The sequence below is a fragment of the Natator depressus genome, chromosome 7 (genome assembly GCF_965152275.1).
Source record: "Natator depressus isolate rNatDep1 chromosome 7, rNatDep2.hap1, whole genome shotgun sequence".
NCBI lineage: Eukaryota > Metazoa > Chordata > Testudines > Cheloniidae > Natator > Natator depressus.
Window position 1 is genome coordinate 111,612,555 of NC_134240.1, and position 22,394 is coordinate 111,634,948.

At 42.2% G+C, this 22,394-nt stretch overlaps 1 protein-coding gene across 8 annotated transcripts in view; it reads left to right on the forward strand.

The window, feature by feature from the left end:
• The window catches only part of ABLIM1 (actin binding LIM protein 1), a 311,243-nt gene that overhangs the window by 150,763 nt on the left and 138,086 nt on the right, over positions 1-22,394 (forward strand). For all 8 annotated transcript variants that reach the window (XM_074959284.1, XM_074959287.1, XM_074959282.1 and 5 more), the window contains exons 3-4: positions 17,587-17,770; positions 21,396-21,505. In XM_074959284.1, the coding sequence (XP_074815385.1) occupies positions 17,587-17,770; positions 21,396-21,505 (294 nt within the window). The remainder of the gene's footprint in view (positions 1-17,586; positions 17,771-21,395; positions 21,506-22,394) is intronic.

A 22,394-nucleotide genomic window follows, 5' to 3' on the forward strand; every position in this document is an offset into this window, starting at 1 on the left:
TATGCCCATTTAGTAACACCACCTCCCTAAGCAGCATAGAGTCACAGTTGATGCAGTAGACACTGCAGTAGACACTGCGTTGCTAACATTGACTGTTACTGGCTGGAGGAGCCATCGCACGATGCCCCACACTGACAATATAAGTGCTCCTGGTGAGGATATGCCCCGCCATTACAAGGAGCCAAGCGTGTGCACACACAAGCGATTTAATAACCGTGTTGGCTGTATGCTGGCGTAAGTTAGGTCAACGTAATTTTGTAGTGTAGACATGGTCTCAGAGGGTGTCAGTAACTCACATGGTATCCTCATGCTCTGGAAGGCTGATAAGAATCTTCCTCATGAAATCCTTCAGTTTGGTCATTCATCTTCTATTTAAGATGTTCATCTGCAGCAACATTATTGTCCATTTTATCCTTATATAAACATCATTCACTGTTGCCAACTCTCGTGATTTTAGTCAAGAGTTTCTTGATATTTGGTGTTTTTCTTAGAACCTCAGCTCCTGGAGTCAGGTTATTACCTGAGAATCTCATCATTCTTTTAAAAAATACTTTTCTGTCCCTAGTGCCTTTAAAAAAAAAATTGAAAACATGAATCCTAGATGTTTCAGCACTAGAAGGCATATAAAAAGCATCCCAAATTCATTGTTTTGTTTTTAAAAATCTCCTTGATTTAAAATTAATCTCCTAGTTTTTGGGACTTGACTCATGATTTTTGAATGCTTTGGTTGGCACTTCTGCATCCTTCATACATAGTATCTAGTGCCCAGAAATAAGTGGAGGGGGGGAGAGTTAAGATTTTAGTGTGAGGTTTAAAGTGAAGAAGTGGGAGAGTGGATGGATGGATGGATGGATGGATGCTAGGTGGGGGAGATCAATGCAAGTGAAAGAGCGATACTCCCTCTCCCACCTATCCCTGGAGAGTTCTGAGGGGAAAGAGAGTCAGTATGAAGTCAGACAGATTACATTTGTGCAGAGTTCAGAAAACCCAGGAGAGGAATTGAATCCTGAGATTGGTTGGAATCTTAGGGCAAAAAGCCCTTTTTGTGATGGGAAACAGATCTCTAATGCGTATTTTAGTGTGACTGCACTGTTGACAAATTGCCTGTGTCCTTGTCCATGTAGTAGTAAGTTGATGATGATTTTTTATCTCATCAGCCATGTTTGTGTTTTTCTTCTTACTCTCGCTTTTAGATTTGTGCCTCAGGTGACGGGTCCCTGCTAGAAAATCTCCATGGGGAGGCTGGGTTGATGCAAAGTGATCACACCCCCAGCCCCCCCCCCACAACTTTGTGCGGTGTTGGAGTGGGGAGGGGAGTGCTGGTTGGGAGTGTCAGCACCTTTCTGACTGGAAGGGGGTTAGACCCAGGAGATGCAAATCTGATTTAGCAAATCTAAGTAGCATCCAGTGGTTGGGCTCGCCTGGAGCTGCCAGTGGAAATGAAAGCCATCATCTTTCATTGGAGTATAACATTAGAAATGCCACCTGCTCTCTCCAGCGGCACTCCCTCCCTACCTAGTCGGCTCAGCAGGTCAGGGAGTGTAGTGTGTGTCAGCAAGTGTGAATCTGGCCTCATTTCTTCAAACGCATGCTCATTTAAGATCCGGAGCTGACATTAAATATTACCATGAGACGTTCGATCTGCTGTAACAAGCAGAAATGTGTTTGTCTTCTGTGACAGGTTTCTCTTTCACTGCTTTTTTTAAACAGTTGTTTCCTATTTTACTTATTTTTTGCAGGTGATTGCCTCAATTGGATATTGAAGAAAACACCTAATTGTTAATTTAATCCTCCCATTCGATGCTGATGGGAACAAAACGATGGGTTTCATCATCCCACTAACAAGGGGATTCTTGTATTGCCTTAAATCCCCATCTGTTGACACTGAGCTTAGTTTCGGTAGGCCTAGGGTTTCTATTGTCAACTGAACTTCTGACAGGAACTGGAATTAATTGCACTAGTTGGATGATGATAAATGTTGACAGATGCCATGTTAGATTTTAATAAGTTACTGGATCCCTTTAAAAACTGAAGGCCAGGAGGATGCTTTACAGGTGCTTGGGTGCATCATTTTGGGGATGTGGACAGCCCTAGGGACTGGTGTCTTGCTCAATCAAATTTGTGGAGCTCCTGACTAAAAATATCTACAAAGGTAGTCACGTGGTATCCCATTTGGATGGAATTCTTTGAGCAGACTGAATTCTGTATCCAGGTATGTCTGAAATCCTGGCTGTCGGAGAACTCTTCTCAGGTTGTGATTTATGATGCATAGGCTGGAACTCGCTTGTGGCACATGGTAAAAGACTGAAAGAATTGTCCTCAGACAATTGTACTAGTTTTTGTACTTTTGTAAGAGATTTTTTTGGGGCCCATTTTTTTAAAGGAAATTCCAAGATAATTGAGCTTAGAAAGAAATAACAGTAAGAAAGGGTGTACTTTGTGACTCAGTTAAAGAACATGTTGCATGCATGTTAACATTCTGACGAATGACAATAGTCCCGAGAAAGAGAGAGTTTGCGTTTGAGTTGACTTGTAGATGGTAAGATGTTGATTTACAGACCTTTCCACAGACCAGGCAAAGAACTGTAGTCTTGTTTTTGGGTCTTGGTACCTGTATCTTGCCTTAGCTTGCAAAATGCTCCTCTCTTCTTGCTGAGCAGTTCATCTTGTTTCACAGCAGCCTGACCCCTGGTGTTCCTTTGACTGGCTAAGCTGATTTTTTTGGCCCTCTAAACTGACTTGTTTGATGCTACTGCTTTTCACATATTGGTATCAATGTCACAATGGGCAAGGTCATTTTTGAGGAGAGAGTTGATCTCTGAGCTTACATAGGAACCAAACTGTGTAAATCAAGACCTTGAATTACACCAGAAAATGATTTGGAAGCCAGTGCAGTCCCTGGAACATAGGCATAAGAAGTGTATAAGTCCTAAGTAAGTGGACTGTTAAACGTCTAGCAGTGCAGAATGTTCTTGTGGTCTTCAGGTGTAGATACAAATAGAGTGCATGCAGAAATCCAGTGTGGAGATGACAAAAGCCTGGAGAACTTCAGTGATTTCTTTCCAGTGGAGACAACATGTAATACTCACTGTCTCTTCCGTCTCTAAATTCCATGGCCCAAATTTAACTTAGTAGTAAAATCCTGTATCTATTCATAGGCTGAGAGTCTCCCATTATGAGTTTTCTATATCTGGATTTGTTGTAGGTTTAATGATCATTTCCAAAAATAACTGCAGATGTACACACGGGAACACATTGTATCAGTAGGATGTTTATAAGCCAACATACAGCATGATGAGAGGCTCAAAAGGGAGCTCATGTAACTTTCCTCATTTGAGTATGTGCACAAGTCCAGAGAGTTGAATTTATATATTGGCTTATTTAAGAACATGGCCCAGTGTGTGGATGACCAGGAATCCATCTTAGTACTTTTCATTTTGATTCCTTAGCATCTCATTAACTTCTTCCAGTGTTAGGTTCTCGTCCGAATTTACATTACCAGTTGTTATTGTGCAGTATTCCTGATCTCTGCTGGTTTTGCACTCAGTTCTACATTTACGCCATAGTGACTGTGCTAACAGAAATACTTGGAACACATGCTACAAGTCAAATAGTTGAGGATCTCTACCCAACAGATGAAATTCTCTCTTGGGGGAAAATAATAACAGTGTATGTACAAAACTAGTAGTGAATGGTTTGGGTTTACATTAAAATCTGATTTAAGTAAACCCTCATGGAAAAGTAGTAGCAAATATAATTTGCTATTATGGTCTATATTTTCTGTAGGATGGTACCAAAAAATCTGTAGCAAGGATTTCATTCTTTAATAAATTCTGTAGTAAAGCTGATAGAAAAATGGGGAAAATTTTCCTCAAGAAAAGTGTCTGGTTTTTTTTATTTTTATGTTGAAACTTGAAAGGTTTCATCCAGTTCTATTCTATGGATTTCTAGAAACTTAATTTTATGGAACTGTGATGCTTTCATGCCTATTAAATCCATTAGGACTATTTATTTATTTATTTATTTATGTATGTATGTATGTGTATTGCACTAGCGCCTCAGAGTCCTAATCTTGGATAAGGACCTCCTTGTGCTAGGTGTTGTACAAACACAGAATGAAAAGACAGTCCCTGCTCCAGGGAGCTTTCAGTCTAAGGCTGTGTCTGCCTCTGAACGACAAAATTTTGTCTTTCACTTGCCAGTGTAGAGAAAACCTAAGCACAAGACAAGAAACAACAGATGGATACAGACAGATCAATGGGGGAGTACAAAGAAACCATGAGACACTATTGGTCAGTGGTCTTGGTACACCTCAGCCTAACCACTGCAAATTTTTCGTAGGTATCACAGCAAAGGAGATTTTTAAGGCGGGATTTGAAGGAAGATAACGAGGTAGCTTGTGGATGTTTATGGGGAGCTTCTCCCAAGCATGAGGGGCAGCAAGGTAGCTAAAGGCTGAACAAAAGTGTATTGGAAACATTAGTTTTAGGTCCAAAAATTGACCACACTGAAAGCAGTGAAAAAACATCTATTGGTGTCTGTGTGTCTAGTATTTAGCCTCTCTAAAGCAGTTGCTTAAAATAGGACGTTGGCTTCTGGAAGTGATTCTTAGTGCAGGATTTACTAGATGAAATTCTGTGCTCACCCTTACGCAGTGGGGTTGGAGGTATATTATTGAAACTGAATTAGACCCACTGCATCTGTACACGTAAAGTGTTAGGTTTCAGAATTTTTCATTAGTACATAATGAAATGTGGAGCCTCTTGAATAAATATGGTGGTTCTTAATATAGTGCCATTCGGGGTGTATGAATGGAAACACTGCTGCTGTAGTGTTTTGGGGAGCTGTTACTTTTTAAAGGATGATGAAAGATGCAATATATTCCCGTGAACAGGGCAATAGACTGGGAGTCCAGACACTGGGTTCTGTTTCTGGCTGTTGTTGAATCTTAGGCAAATCTCTTCACCTCTCTGATTCCTCTTTCACTTTTTTTCTTGTGTAATTAGGAGGTGTCTTCACTCCAGAGTTAGTCTGAGTTCTTACTCAGGTGTTGCCTCTTACCCTCTTCGTCTCCACACACACACAAACCTCATATCCAAGTTAAGTGGTCCTTTCAACTTAGGCTAGCTGGCCTGATTGGAGATGTGGATTAGCTCAAATTCTGCTTTCACTAGGGTGGCCACTCCTGTGTTTATAGAATACTGGACATTCCAGTACTCCTGGGAATGGCATAGGCCTGCTCCTGCCGATGTGACCCTGCAGGGAGTGTGTGTGAGGTTATGCCACATGGGGAACCATTTTAAGAGCATGCTTCCCTGGGGGCGCTATTTTTAAGAGCGTGCGGCTATGAGAGCGTGACTTGAGATGTATGGTGCGTGCAAGGCCATACTACATGGGGGTAGAGTGGCACACACTTCAAAATGGCATTCCCTACCTGATACTAAAAAAAGCCACCTCTGGTTTTGTCTGAGTACCGGACGGGGGACAAATCCTTGAAAAGCAGGACTGTCTGGTTTAATACTGGGTGAGTCACCTGCCTAGCTTTCGCTCAAGCGAGTAGCCCACCCATTTTGCTGGGAGGACATAGGCTAAATTGCTTCCGTGCTGATAGTTCTCCAGTGCCTTCCCCCAGTACCCACTGTATGCCTAGAAGGACAGACAAGTTCTCCCACAATTCACTGGGGAAGGATTGTAGAGCACCTCATCTTACTGCAGCACAAAGAACTATGGGCTATGACCCTAGAAGTTCTAGCCACACACATGAGGGGAGTACAGCACCAGCAAGGACACAATATCTCAGGTATGGCTTTGCAGTGTGACTGCTCACATCCAGGCTAAGCTAAGCCAGGTGCTTAGCCGGGGTGATCAGCATCTGGGTCCAACACTGAAGTGAAAACATACCCTTGGATGGTAGACTCTCTGGGGCAGGGACTGTCTGTTACTATGTATATGTACAGTGCCTAGCACAACGAGGCCCTGGTCTTGGCTGTGGCCTCTAGGTGCTGCTGTACTACAAACAATAAATAAAAATGTTCAAGAGGCATACATTTTAGTGAACTAACTTTAGATGTAGTTGTGAAGCAATATAATACTGACGGTCTGATACTAAGAGTGAGCACTGTCTTTAATTAAATAAAAAACAAATAATTCCTCACATTTGGAATGATTCAAATTTGACTGCTCACTGACTTTGAAAATCATAGTGGATGATGAAGTTTCTGGGGGCCCAGTGCGGGGGGGGGTTTGGGGCTAGGACCTGAGCATACTCAGATGCCAATTATGAGTAATGTCAGGATTACAAATCAAAATTTACAATCCAGCAGAGATTGGAGATGGCTCCACCAAAGAGGCAAGCTGTATATCCTTCTTCTTCCATTGCTGAGCCTAATGCCACCTCTTTCCAAGAGGTACACAGAGAAATGAGCTAGCAAGTGGGACTGACCATGGAAGCACTGCTGAGGTTCCATCCTGTGCAGAATGCAGCCACCTTCCTCTTCAGCCGTATAGGGCATTGCAAGCCTATTCCTCACTGACTTCCAAACTGTTTCTGTATCCAGGTCGAGGCATTGATCTTGATCTCCAAGTCTTTCATAAATAGGTCACAACCTAGCTATATCTGTGACCTTCCAGGTCACCGGAACATGTAGGAGAGATTAAACTAATCGGGCTATCTTTAGGGCATGCTACAAGTCCCTCCTTTCTGAGAAAGCTTTCCCACAATAACTACCAGAATGAAGAGAATCGCTCTGTTCTAGGAAGCAGGAAGAAAATAAGAGACGGTCTCTTAAAAAACAAACTTATAGCTGTATTTCCCCAGGACAGCCATGTGTGGCAAGGAAAGGAGAAGAGTGGGAAAATCCCTGAAGTCCACTTGCAGCATAGTGATGTAACTCTAGGTACTGAACTCCCGTTGATTTCCTACCTTTAAACATCTGGCTCTTAGATACTAAACTGATGGGTGCTATAGAAAATCCTATCATAATCACCATGATGGCAAAATTAGACATTTAAGAGAACAATTCTTTGAGATCAGAGGAGCTGCTCATTTTCTGCAAGCCACTGGTATGTTTGCTTTAAATGTCATTAACTACAATGCTCTCATTTCTTGTGTTTGTGCTTTACGTGCCAGTTCACTGCTAACAACGTTGACTGAATGAGACAGTACTGATCCTTTATATGCTTGAAGGAGCTCTGTGAATAGATCTGTCCTTTGGCTGTTTCTCTCCCCCCCCCCCCCCGAAGTTTAGGAATGAGGTAGAGTGAAATGAAATTTATCGCCAGCATCCTTGGTTTTCTTATTTATAATCTTTCTCGGAAGACTTCTCATCTGGATAATTACAGCCAAGTTCTCCAAGGCCAACCTTTGACATTTTTCCACTGATTGCATTTTGTGCAAGGTTCATTTCCCCCAGACCCATAAGTGACTTTGATCTCCAGCTAGTGCTTAGCTTAATGTGAAAGGTGTTTTAAGTGGTTCAGTGATTCTTACCACTGTTTCCGGCATGGTGCACACAACCCTGATGTTTCTTATGGGAAGCTGTCACATTGCTACTTTATGTATGACTATTGTTCTCCTACCATTGTGCTTCAGATGCAGCTATCGGTTGTTATAATGCCAAAAAGAAAGTGAAATGTACGCACATCAGACACAGGCAGAAAAGTTTCTTCTGTGGAACGTGATGTGATTTGAAAAGATTACTCCTGTTCATCAGTATTCTGGAGAAAATATAATAAAGCTGATTGAACAGAACTAAAACCAGCCTTTTGGCTATGGACAGGCAAACCGGTTAAATTAAAAATCTAATGTGACCTGTCACTCAGCCATCATGCGTGGTATCCGTTTAGTGGATATTTGCATTATATGGTTGGAGGTCTCACTCTCGTTCCTAGTGGAAAGGTACCCACATCCTAAAGATCACCTTTACAACTGGCAGTAATGAGGGCCATGCCAGGCAATCTCTGCAGAGAGACAGAGGACTGCATGGGCTATGGAGATTAGGATGACCAGATAGCAAGTGTGAAAAATCAGGACTGGGGTGGAGGGTAATACGTCCCTATATAAGGAAAAGCATTGAATATTGGGACTGTCCCTATAAAATCTGGACATCTGGTCACCCTAATGGAGATGGAACTTTCCCCTTATCCCTAGGGATAATTCAGCAGCACAGTGTTGAACCACATGGATGAGCAGTGTAGGAATCTTACTTTGTGGCTATCTATGCTATACCTGTCTGTGGGTAAAGAGAGACTGTCCACAGAAATCTTATCAGTCTGACATCTTGGTGAGCATTTGAAAAACAGCAAACCTAGTTGCACAATTCTATCAGCAGAGACTCGCGTAACTGCCAGTATGGGAGCTGCATAGATGCATTGGAGGGCAGAATTAGACCTTTAGGGGCAGGTCTGGTCCCCAGCACCCAACCTGAGTATTTTGTCAGGGCTCTGAGTTGATCTGTTTGGAGCAGGAAGAGGGATGGAGGGACCTTCACCACCAAGAGTGCCATCAGAACCACTCTGAAAAGGCTACACCAGCCTAATAGCTGACAATTCTCTGTGGCCTGAATGTTGCCGTTCTTGGAGAGAAGGACTAGAGGAACCATGTGGGGCTGGATGGCAAGAAAAACTTAAAGCACCAGGGTGTGGTAGTATGAAATGAACATAGATAATAACCTCAGTGCTGACAAGTCATTAAAAACTTTCACTGTCAGACCCACTAAAAAGAACAAATGACTTGATATAGTTGGTACACAGAAGACTGGATAAGAATGAACTGTGGCATGAAATAAGAGATTGTCAGGAGGATCTAAGCTGGCTGGGTGACACTGGAGAGTAAATACCTTTTGGACTTGACTAAATTTTGTATTGATTATTGCGTTATTCATATTATAAATTGAATTACATAATAACTCAGACAGCAGGTACAAAACGTGAAGGGGGAAAAAAGACACAGTGCAGCTGAACAGAGGGTAAATTTATGTAGAGAACGATGCAAGAAGTGACTGGTATTAAGAACCAGGAAGGAAATAGCATAAAATAAACAGCTGTCTGGGAGGCAAACGAGAGTCCGAGGGATTATACGCAGCATCCGAGTACACAGGGGGAGTAAATGGGACATCCCACTCACAAATAGGATGACAGAAGAGCCAGACTGGTGACCTAATGGGACCAGATTAATGACCAGATAAGGGCCAGACTCTAACCTCGCCTACAGTTGTTTCTCACGGGCATAACTAATGGAGTCGCTTGTGATTTACACCAAAGTGAGTGAGAGGAGAATCCAGACCTACAAGGAATGTCAAAAGAAGCACCAAATAGCTGGGATCAAAACTTGTGTACCACATGTGTAGGATGGAAGAGAATCTGCAGTGACAGCCAAGTATGAGATGAGGTTCTCCAGGTCTTTGTCACAGTCTTTGCAGTAGGCTGAATATGGCTCATAATACTGAGTAATAATGCTTCTATAATTCTAATACTAGACTTCTGCAGTGTGGCTTCTGATACCGATCCTATTCATCTGCTCTCCAGTTGCTTCTTATTTTGCCGTAGACTCACTCATTAAGTAACTCCAAAGCACAGGAGAAAAGTGCTGATAAGAGGAACTTGAAGTGAAGAGAGGAACAATCATCAGTTCATTTGAAATGTAGAAACTTTAGACCTTAATAAGAATATTAACCTTGTTTCCATAAATACAGAATCTGTTAAGCTCCTTGTTAGGCAAAAAAGAAATAGATTTTTGTGTGTGGTTGTTTAGATGTAAACTGATACATTGCCAAATTCCTTCTTACCTTCAAACAAGGAAATCGTTGTGGTTAAGAAATACAGCCTGTATCCATATTGTTTTGCTTGAGAACAGCAAGAGATGATCAGTGACACAATCATTTCCTGAAGCTTAGAAACATAAGAATGAAATAAAATATCAGCCTTAAACTGAATTTGCACCTTCGCCTGTGTTGGTGCTTAGAGCACCACCATAAATGATTAGTCTTCTTGTTAAAGAAGATCATTCAACTCTATTAGTTGCCATATGGAACCCACTCTTACCAGTGTACTCGCCTGCCTTCATTGCTTCTGTCTTTTAGCTATCTTCATTTATCTTTGATTAATAGAACATGTCGTTATTTTGACCCACTTCCACCCTATCGGGGCCCAGTCCTGCTGCCCTTACTGGTTAGTATTTCCATGACAGTTGGTGGGAATTCTCATGTAAGAACAGCAGAATTGGGCACTAAATTCATGTTCATTTTACTTCTGAAAAAGTCTGACCCCTTTTTACATGCATCAGCTCCATCAAAGCTTGGAAGTGACGGTTAACCAATGAACTGCTTAAAAATTATCCTGCCCCCCGGGAAACCTCAATGACTGATGTTAAGCTCCTAAGCAGCTACCTTTGACAGGAATAGTTAGACTTACACACCATCGATCCTGTAGCTTTGAGAGCCAGTAGCACTTGGCTAATAATATCTCAGGTCCAGCTGGGTGTCTTGTGTTCGGAGGATAAGTTACAATAGCTCCATGTAGTTCAACAGAGAGAGACTTGTGTTCCTATGTTCTCCACATACACTGTGGTGTATGCCTTTGTTCCAGGACACTCTTCATAGGGGGAGAAGGATCACATGCTTGGAATGTAGAATCCTTTGAGATACAGCCTCAGTGTAACAAAGGCTGACTTTCTCCAGTCCTGGGGAAAGATCATATTAAAAAGAGCAAACTAGTGAGTTCTTGTCATTTGTGCTTCTGATTCCCCAGTGAATACAGATCTATGTGGAAATGCACCTCAGTGTCTTTTATCTTTCAGAAGAGAGGTTCTGATCATGTAAAATGGAATTTCTTCCATATTATCAGGCAGGAAAGGTCCTGGAGGAAATGTCACCTGTTCTTGTATAGAACTGCTTGGCAGGTTTAATTCTTGGTGACAGGACTATCTCCTTATGATGGATGCCTGCCTAAAGAATATCTGTTGGCTTTTGCTTTCTCAAGCATGACGTATATGTCGTTACTGTCACAGCTAATCAATTCTTTCATAGCTCTTCCAATGAGCATGGGAAGGGAGAACCAAAACTGGAGGTACCCTGGTAGCTGTCCTCCTGGCGCTCTTCATTTTTTTCCCTGGTGACGTGATATTTGTATTGCAATAACTTGACAAGAACGCCCTGTCAGTGACAGGATTCATTGTGCACAGGTACTGATCGCTGCCCATTTGTCTTGCTTAACTGCCTGGCCAGGTGCAGATGCATGGAACATGAATGGTGCTGGGCAGATGCTCTTTCCTTTTACATAAAAATGAAAACCACAAGCTCCTCCTCTCCCTCCACCCCACAGTGGTGTTCCTGTAACGGTTGTAAGGAAGTGCACTAAGAAAAATGTTAAGCTTTGGGGGAGGTTTATGGACAGAGGGATGGTTTCTGCATCGTTGCAAAAAAACAAAAAACCCCACAAAAGCTGCTCAGTCCTGACCCTGTTTGTATAGCAAATGCAGATAGTCTTTAATGCAACCTGTCCATGACTCAGTATGAAAGCAGCCTGCTGCCATGGCACTTTTCGGGCTGCTGATGTTAATGGCCTAGCTGAACCCCATTTTGTCAGTGTAGCCAAAAGCCCTGATTAGCAACTGGAGCACACATGCTAAATTGTCCGGGCATATTCCCTTTTAAAATATGGTTGCTGGGACTCATCTTCAAATCCTCGGACTAGTACATGCCCCCTGATCTTGGTATGCCAAAGAAGAGGAATCTGCTGGTGGTTCAGATTGCAGTTAGTGCTGCCTTGTGTTAGGAATGCTTGCAACTGAATGCAAGGCTTACTGGTATGAGGGGAATGACCCGGGAGTCAGTTGGCAATGGACAAAGAGCATGAATGGAGAACAGGAGACTGCGGGGAAAGGAGGCTGGATTGGGCCAGAGGATAATTTGCTGTTTAACCACAATTACCAATTTTTTAAAAATATACTCCCAAGAAGAGTTTTGATACATCCCATTGCTGCTGCCGGGAGATACCTGTATAAATCCTTGTGGTTGTGATGAGAGAATAGATGCTAATAGTTGCGTTGATACCTTTCATCCAAAGATTTCAGTATGCTTTTACAAACGAGCTAGCTGCCCAAGACCTCTGTGTGGTACATGATAGGAGGGATTTTCAGAAGTAGCTAACTGACTTAGGAGCACAAGTCCCATTGATAGATTGTATTAAGTGCTTTTGAAATTCCTGTCCTATTATTATAATTGCGTAGGTGGGTAAACTGAGCCATGATTTAAGTGATTTTTCAAAAGGTGACTCATTGACAGAGCTGGGAGTGGACCCGTTGGCAAAGTGAAACCTAGAAATATCACGTACTGTTTCTAGGTCAGATCCTGTGACATGCTGACTACTCTTAATGTCAAGCTTTTAAAAAAAACTTAAGTGTAAATGCTCATGTTTTTTAGGTGCAAGCTAACTGCAAAGTGATGGAGGTTAGGAAGAGATTTCCTCATCAGCATGTCAAGGCACAATAGGTCTATACGAGGGGTTTACCCCTTCCTTAGCGACGGGGTTTGGCCGCTGTGGAAGACATAGTAATGGACTAAATGGACCAGAATTACAGTTACCATGTTGCTGTGACTAGTAGCACCTTGCAAGAGCCATGATCCATTTAATGTGACCATAGAAGAAGAATCTGGTTTAAGTATCCATCACAGTATTTATATCCTACAAGAAGACAAGTGGTGATGCAGAGCGGGGGCCTCGTTATTTTCTAGACATCAGCTTACATAATCTTGTATTCTTCATTTGAAGAAAATGCTTGAAACAAAGAGGGGAGAAGAGGAAACAAGAGGGAGGTGTACTTGAAAATCAGCATTAGAGATTTTGCAGCATAATAAAGCCTTACCAATGTGTTTGTAATTCTCATAAGTCATTGGTAATTGACTTTTTGGCTCGATGTAGTTTGAATGCCACGGTGAAATGTAATTTATTTGCACATGAAATATTAATGCTGTGTTCTGCAGAAATGTGAAACCCAGGAAAGAATTGCCAGTACTGCACTGTTCCCTGCACTTAAATACTGCTCCATTTCTCCCGGGCATTTTGATTTAGGTTGTTGTTAATTGTTTTGTTTGGTTTTTTGTTACTACATTAGCATGTGGTGACTCTGTTGTATTAGGTATGTACAGACACAGTGAAGCAACGATTGTCTCACTAAGAGCTTGCAATCTAAATGGTCAAGACAGACACAGGATATAAAAATTTTATTAAAGCTAATGTTAAAAAAAATTATATAATACATAGGTTGAAAAAAGAGCATCTGTACATCTGGGTGTAGTGCTTAGAGTATCCACAAATACAGAGTTTGTTTTAAGTCATATGATACACAGAGTACATAATCAGCAATAACCCAAATTTAGGTGAATAGATTTAACAATACAGTTTAGATACTAGAATCCGAATACTCGGATACATCACTCAGGAAAAGTTGTACAGAGATCTGGTTGTGGAAAGCAAAATATATCAATGAGTGGAAATTGTCCCTGAGTAACTGAGAATTAGGTAGGTTGTCCATTTAGAAAATACAATCCATGAGGAAAGTGTTTCAGTTACTTTCCTGACTGCACTTCTCATCGGCATTCTAGCTCCTCCCTCCTGGTATTGCTGATGTCCGGTGATGTGTTCTATGTAGATGTCCCTCGATCACCTGATGGCATCCGACACCATGAGTTGCCGCATCAGCCGAACGTAGCGTTGATCGATTGCTCATTCTCTCAGCACTGACTCGTTACTTAGTGCAACTCCAATGTAACAAATAAAGGTCTGAGGCAGAGAGAGAGAGAGAGAGAGAGAGAGAGAGAGAGAGAGAGAGTGAGTTGCCCTAGGTCTAAAAAGGAGTTTGTAGCAAGCCAGGAACTGGACCCAGATCTCCTAAGTTCTACTCTAGTACCTTAACCACGAGGTCATCTTTTTTCTCCATTTTTTCCATGACAGGAAAGCACCTCGAAAGTGGCTCATCTAATTATCGCTTAGTAATCGTGGCTTTGGCAATTTGGTCTAAATTTATTCAGCAGTTTTGAAAAAAAAATCTGATTGGCTATCTTGAACAATAAGGCATATGGCTGTGTCCTCTTACAATGCGGAAGAGGACACAGCCAAGACACAGCCTCTTTCACTGTCTCAGTTATACAGGATGGTGCAGTAGAAGTGAGTGAAACCAAAATGGCAGATACTTTTCTTACTGTTCGGTATGAATCTTCAGATGGTTTATATTATGTCACCTTGTAAAGATGAGTAAAAATTCCTTTCAAAGCTCGGGACTATGACTTCTCTCTAAAACTAGAGGAAAAAGTAAATTTTAAAATACACAAATATTTGAGGCCCAATTCTCCCCACACACCCTGTATAGAATGTAACTCCCTTGAATCAGATCCATAGGAAATATCTATCACTGAAAAGACCAGTGCACTCAACTACTATTAATTCATTCACAAACAAACTTTCAATGGGGATTCTGCCAGAGGTGGCTGATGCTTAAGCTACCATTGGACCTTTTAGAGAGCTCTGTGCTCTCTCTGTGTGTTGCATAAATTGCCCAAGGTAATTGCTGGAGAAATTACATCCTATTACCAGTAAAATCGCTAAAATTATGTCCTTGTCAGTAAAACTCTCATAGGGAATTGCATGTTATGCAGGCATCAGTTGGTATCAAAGTGCTATTTGATCTACATGGGGGTGATGTGACACATGCACACGGATAACCAGTACAAAAAACTTCCAGGTTGCAAAATCAGCAGCTCAGCATGCTCATGATGACAACTTGTCCAGAATACACGTGTATGTCTGGACTCTTTTAACGTTTGCCTTGTTTAGTGCAAACTTTAATATTCTATTCTTTCTTCTCTTGCATCATAAACTGTATTGGAAGTACAGTATGACCGAGCTAACTGTGATGCAACCCATCCGAACTTCCTGGGCTGTGATTGCCTAAGTTTCTTCCATTTCATGTTGAGGGGTCTGACATAATGAAATTCCATCTGCACCACTAACTTCTCCCCGTAGCAAAGGTTTAGCACCCAGCCACCCAACAGCTTCAACGCCCAGAGGAAGGTAGTGCTAAGGGTTGAAGCAGTGGGAAGAAGTTCATGCAGTGACGGAAGAATGACCCAGTCCTATCTGCTGGTGCGTGTGGTGGGGGAGAGGGGCCTTAACCTAACCCTAAACCAGAGACTATTTCTAAGAAATTCATTCTTTCAGACGGAAACGCCAGCCATCTATGAAAGCCTCTTAAATGGGACGTGCACTTACAAAGAAATCATTCCGGCCAGACTGCGCTAGAACATTAAATAGTAAAATCTGTTCTGTTTTTAGAGCTCTCTCTCTTCCTCCAGCATTCCTTGATGCAAGATTCTGTTGGTACAGGCCAAGTCTTCCTTGGATGAGTGAATGGAAGAATCATAGAATATCAGGGTTGGAAGGGACCTCGAGGTCATCTAGTCCAACCCCCTGCTCAAAGCAGGACTAATCCCCAATTTTTGCCCCACATCCCTAAATGGCCCCCTCAAGGATTGAACTCACAACCCTGGGTTTAGCAGGCCAATGCTCAAACCACTGAGCTATCCCTCCCCCCAAAATGGCGGGATGCTTGGGCTGTGGGTGCATCTCTTGTGTAAGCTGCCTTTACTTTCTGGCTGGGGCTAGTTACTGTACTCCACCTTTGAGAAGTGGAAACTACTAGCCCCCCTCATGAATGGCTGATGACTGATGAGTAGGCTTAAAGGGACACTGTCAAGGGTAAGAGGTTCTAAATTTGACCTACCATGGTTGCTCCCCTCCTCCCTCACCAGCACTCTTTTTGTAGCTCCAGGCTCTCAACACTGTACTGCAGCTTCACAGCTAGATTTTAAAAATGGGAGCATTGTATAGTGTTCTTTATGTAACTGTCCTCTTGGGTCATGTAATTAGATATCTGCTTTAGCCATCCAAGCAGATATCAGTATTTTAAGGTATTGGAGCCAGGACTCCAGACCAGGGGTTATGTTCTGGCTGTTGGCTTTTCAGTGAAATTGGAAACCTCATAGGTCATGTTTTCTAGACCTTTCATCATTTTTGTCGATCTTCTCTGGATTCTCTCCCATTTGTCCACATCCTTCCTGAAATGTGGTGCCTAGAACTGGACACAATACTCCAGTTGAGGCCTAATCAGCACGGTGTAGAGCAGAAGAATTACTTCTCGTGTCTTGCTTACAAGACTCCTGCTAATACATCCCAGAATGATGTTAGCTTTTTTTGCAACAGCGTTACGCTGTTGACTCATACTTAGCTTGTGAACCACTGTGACCCCCAGATCCCTTTCTACAGTACTCCTTCCTAGGCAGTCATTTACCATTTTGTATGTGTGCCACTGATTGTTCCTTCCTAAATGGAGTACTTTGCATTTGTCCTTATGGAATTTCATCTTATTTACTTCAGACCATTTCTCCAGTTTCGCCGATCATTTTGAATTTTAATCCTATCCTCCAAAGCACTTGCAACCCCTTGCAGCTTGGAGCAACTTTTCCAGCCCCTGTATTTCCATGCAGTCTTCTGACTCTGAGGACTGCATTTGTGAATCAGCTGTGAGAGCAAACAGAATATAAAGCAGCCACTTCCCAGTAAAGATATAAATTGCTGATGATCAGGAACAAATTTAACACTAAATGTACCTGAGGGAGGGCCAATCTCTTCTCCTTAAGCGATTGCCTCCAAGTGCATGCACCTGCATCTACAACAAAACCAAAACACTGGCCCAGTGCTAAGCTACTGCACCATGCACATCATCAGAACTGGGAAGCAAAAGGGGTGTAGCGCAGTTAAAATTGCTCATAAGGCATTTGCTAGATGATATTGTGTGTGTATTCACTAGAATTCAACTAGGAGCAGTTTCACTCAAAGGATCTGCCTTCAGGGTTTTGTTTTCTTTCATAAATAAAAAGGGCAATCGCTGTAACTCTAAATCCTATAGACCTCTGTGCTGGCATTGCAGTGGCTTCCAAGGACACGTTCCTTCGGACACTGCAATCTGCACAGAATGTGCAATTTCTTAAAATCGGATCCTAAAGGCAGATGAGATAGGGTGATCGCAGAGTGTATTGCATGGGTGAGTGTTTGCAGAAACTTGCGAAAAAAGCATGGCCCTTAGTAACCGCTGAACGTGAAGCCAGTTCCTTTGCAACCAGTATCTTCTTCTACATCCTTTAACAATACATAATCTAGACTCTCCAATTTTATTTTTCTTAACTGTTTTTCTTTGCAGCTCTGGTGAACTATAATGTGCATGTTACTGACAGACTCATGACAGTGGCTAGGGGCCCCCCCACAAGCTGCTACTGTGCAGATTTCGATAGACCGCTATGCCAGTGAACAACCTCTTGTAGCCAGAGAATGTCAGTCATTCACCGCGTCATGTGCTGGGCCGAAGAAAAAGGTCTGTTATAGAGGGGACTGAGACTACCAAACTCCTCTTGTTTGTGACATAACCCAGGTCTCCTAAAACATATGGGGGAGGATGCTGTTTGTACAGCTATATATTTCCAGCCTGCCAGCCTGGATTTGGCTTGTAATTGATTTGTGCTTGTTTTGTTTTTCCAGTGTGTGGCTGTGACCTGGCCCAAGGAGGTTTTTTCATTAAGAACGGGGAATACCTCTGCTCTGTGGATTACCAGCGCATGTATGGAACCCGCTGCAATGGCTGTGGGGAATTCGTGGAAGGAGAAGTAGTGACAGCTCTGGGAAAAACCTACCATCCAAACTGCTTTGCCTGCACTGTTTGCAAGTGAGTGAGTTCTTTCTGTGATGTTAACCCGATAACACAAAATAACAGGGAGAAGAACTGCTTTGCCACAGCATGCAGTTCTAAAGAGGTGTCTTCTCTTAGAAGGTGCTTGGTTGGGAATGATTCGTTGTCACTTGAACTTTAGGGAGTTCAAAATGCCCATTAGTTTATCTGAAAGGCATCTACCAGCAAAGCTGTGCTGCTAGATATAATACCCTGTAACCTCTCAACACGGCTGCTGTCACATAGGAAGGAATTTAACATCCGGCTATGTGGGATAGGTTATAAAGGGCATTATGATACTGGGTTTCACATTTGGCTGAACTCAGAACCGAAGCATTTCAGGGCCACATTTTAAAATAAGGAATCTTCTGAGGGTTGGGTACGTACTTAGTCTACACTTTTCTGTCTGTGAGCTCTGGTGACTCTTGGGCAGCTACAAAAAGGGCTCTTCTTGATCAGGGCCCCAGGCTCCCAGTCCTGTTGCAATGTGTCTGTCCCTCTTTCCCCTTCACACCTGCTACACTCCCCTGTGGTCACTAGGAGGAGCTCTAGAGTGGGGCTCACTAAAGCATGAGCTAATTTTATTCACATGAATCTATGGGAATACTTGTGCGGGTCAAATTACTTGTGCTTAAATGTTCTCAGGATTTGGGCTTAATCTTCTTGCTGAGGACTGGAAATATTGCCTCAGCTGGTCCACAGTTGCTCCCAACCAATACACTCTGATGTAGTTTAAAGCTCTTTTTCAGCCAGGCAGCTGGTCAACTAATATTGTCGTCGGTTTCAGTCAAAGAAACACTCTTTCTGTGAATGGAATAATATGGCTTAGAAATTTTAGACAAATTTCATTTCTTTTTTCTTAAATCCCAAACAAAATACAGAAAAGAAAGTGAAGAAGGAACGTTCCAGTCTTTTTGGTTTGAGTACTTGGTATTATGGGGCATCCAGTATGCAAAGGTCAAAATGATTCTACTGGATTTATTGTAGTCACTGGAAGGACCCAACGAAAGAAGGAATGGATCCCCAATGTAATGGGAGTAGCATCTTCTGAAACCATAGTATATGGTATGGAGAATAAAATTTCATTGTAACTATTAGCATAGTGGTAGTGATTAGAGGCTTCAATCAGAGATCAGTTCCTGTGATGGAGTGTTAACATCTTCAAGACCTAAGTTGTGGTCTATATTTACAGTTTTTGCTTTTGGAGTGACTTGGAAGAGATTCCCACATTTCAATGGCTAGCCAGCTGGTGTGCTGTGTGTGATGCTTAGTGTATTAATAACTTTCCCACTCTTACTCTGTGCTTTCCCCTCACCCCGTCTCTTGTATCCACCCGTTGTCTCATCTTATACTTAGATTATAAATTCTTTGGGGTCGGAATTGCCTTCTGTTATATGTTACCAGCTCATGGCCCAATGGGCCCTTGATCCTTGCTTGATGCCTCTCAATGATATCACAATGCAAATAATATAATTATAATTTTCTATTTTCCACACTATATATTGCTGTTTCTGAATATGCTACTTCCATTATGTTTCAGATCCATTTTTATTTCATTCTATTCTGCCAGTGACCAAGAGAAACTGAATAAAACCATTTTGGCCTCTTTGCATATTGGATATCTGCGGAGTATGAAGAAAGAAGGTAGCCACTAATAACCAGAAGTCATCTTGAGTGTGGAAAGTTTAAAAGAAGCTGGAACTTTTTTGTATGATCTTAACTCTCTATCGGATATTATCCCTGAATGTTGGAGGTTATGGGGCAATTTCTATACATATGCTTGTAGGCTATTTCATTTGAGTAGAGATTAACACTTACTACCTCTCTATTCAGCCCAATTAGAGATCAGCATAACTGAAGATATATTTTGATTGACATCATTTTGGCTTTTTCCTGGAGAGCATGGAGATGGACCTAAGCTATCTGTTTCTGAGAAGTTTAAGCTTTCATTAAAAAGCAAAACCAAGAAGAAATAAAGCTTCCAGGCTTTTTGATTGTGAAAATCTTCCAAAATGAGCCAGAAGCAAACTGATGCAGTGGTTTTCTTGAGTTTGCAGGCAGCTTGAGGTGCCTCTGCCACTGCTTATAGTTTTACCAGCAGAAACAGACTGAAATTAACAAGACAACAGTCAGTTTCACTTCTGTTAGTCAGAAGCGTGTAGATAGCAGTGACACCATTCCATCTTGTGCTATGAGCAGCAGCAGAGACAGGCACAGGATTTCGCAGGGGAGGAGGAGCCAGGAGAAAGTGTCTAGGGTTCAGTTAAAATAGCTCCCGCTTGTAGTAGCCAGTAGCCCTGCTGAGGAGTAGAGCAGTGAAGTTCTCCAGCAGCCAAGAAGCTTTGGAATGGGGAGAGGTTCCTCCCTTCCACCAGCTAGAGGTGGGGAAGAGAAGGAGGCTAAATTTATTTGATACCTAGAGGTTGTATGAAAGAGGGAGCCATTAAGCAGGGTTCAAATGTGGTCTCTGTGTCTCTATCAGGGGGATGGCAGTGGGCAGGGCTTCTGAATTACCACACTTGTCTTTCATAGCTGCCTTGGACTAGTAAATTTAGTCCAGTGGCAAATAGGTGTCTGGTCAAGTTTCCAAGTCCTGATCTAAGTGTTTTGGTCATAATTTTTAAAAATAACAATGTGTATGGACTGGCACTGCACTGAAGAATTCATATCCCATGTATGTTACAGGAGTATTTCCTAAATACAGTAAAAGTAAATGATGGCCTGAAACTTGTAGATAAAATGTAGCCCATCGACTTGTGTGGAACGAATAAAAGACTTGTCATCGTGATCTTTAACTGTGTGTTTTTGCAGAAAGAAACTGATGCTGATTTATTAAGGACACTTCTCCTGCTAATATACACTTCTGGGTGGGTTGAGATGCAGGCAGTTTGAGAATTTTTGCCTAATTTTAGTGACCTGGTGTAAAATGCTGGATCTGGCAACCTTAAAGGTAGAAATCTTCTGTTTATCCACAGAATGGGTACCACAAGGTTCAGCAGCACTGCAAGCTTCTTTCCTGCTGCCCCACCAGCAAACCTCAACCTTGCTTTAGGGGTGGCCCTTGTCCTCTACTGACACAGTGGGGGTGGCTTTGTAATGTAAGTACCTGTTTAAAGGTCTAGGAATGGCATGTAGCCACCAACTCATTTCATGTGACTATAGTCATAGTTCTGACTGTCAGTCACTGAACCTAGCCCAGTTTGGTGAACCTTTGAGTTGAACAACTCTATATTCCTTCCCCAGCCCTGTGAGCTGTCCATCCACCATTTCCCTTTTGCCTACTCCTCCCTATTTTTGGGTGCCATTAGTGACGTGCTAAGGCTATCATTGCTGTAGCTGTTGAGTCTAAGTGAACTCCACTGTCTGCTTCTCTTTAGATACTGTGCATCTGATATCTTTAGGAAACCACAATACCAGCCAGTCTAATCTCTGCTCTCCTCACAACTGAGAAACCTTTGGCTTTCACTCAGCTGCCTGACTTTGCCATGGCTGCATTTCAGATGTAGTGTCTGTAAGATATTGATTTGCACCAGAGGAAGGCAGCAGGCTCAGGAGATGGGAAAGAGAATGAATTTGCTGGATTAAACTTGAATAAAACTCACTTTTCTCTTTCCCTCTCCAGACGCCCGTTTCCACCAGGAGACCGGGTTACCTTCAATGGAAGGGATTGTCTCTGTCAAATGTGTGCTCAGCCAATGTCATCCAGTCCAAAAGAGATTTCCAGCTCAAGCAGTAAGTATGCAAAAGTCTTTCCTAAGCTTCTCATATGTCCAGGAGCCTCAAAAGTTTGCCATGTTTTAGTTGTTTTGAAACCAACTTGGTTGATCCTTATTTGTTGTGAGGATTGTGGCTAAGTTCTGATCTCTGGGAACCCATTACTTCTTAGCAAGGGCCCTAGAAAGGCCTATGTTACTGTGGATGGCAAACACAAATTGACAAGTTAGAATCTAAACTAAGTCACCATGACCTCTGTCTGAAGCTATTCTGAAAGAAACAGTAGATGCCTTTTTTAGGCACCAAATGGGCTATTAATGATGAAGAGGACGTTTCAGAATTTGTTGGTCATAGTTTTTCCCATGTGTAATTGCACAGGGTTAAGTGTTCCGTTTCAGAAGAGGACGGTGTCAGGGGAAATACATTCTTACCTCTAATCTGTAACATTTAGTGTAATTACATTATCTTCTAAAAATAGTGCCAGCATGATTGTCTGAATCATGCCTCCAGTACAATGATAGTTATGTGAACAAAATCTCAGGAGATATTTTTATAAAGGCTTTGGGGAGAGGGAGGGGATATAAGGAGATTAGAGAATATATGTGCTTTGTTCCTGTATTTGAATGCTTTTTAAGCAAATAAAAGTTCACCCATCCACAATATATTACAGGGCAACAATGATGTTTATCCATGGGCATCATCAAAGTTAGAGATGGAAAAACCTTTTAAATGCTCCAGCTCCTCCCTTGAGAATGCAGAGTTGTTTCCTGCAGCACATTCTTTAGTGGCTTATCCAGTCTAGTTTTAAGTCCCAAGTGATGATGATTTTTTCACTTCCCTACCAGTATTGGACCTGTGCAAGGAAAACTGCTCTATATTTTGGGGGAAGAGTGGTAAATGCTTTGAG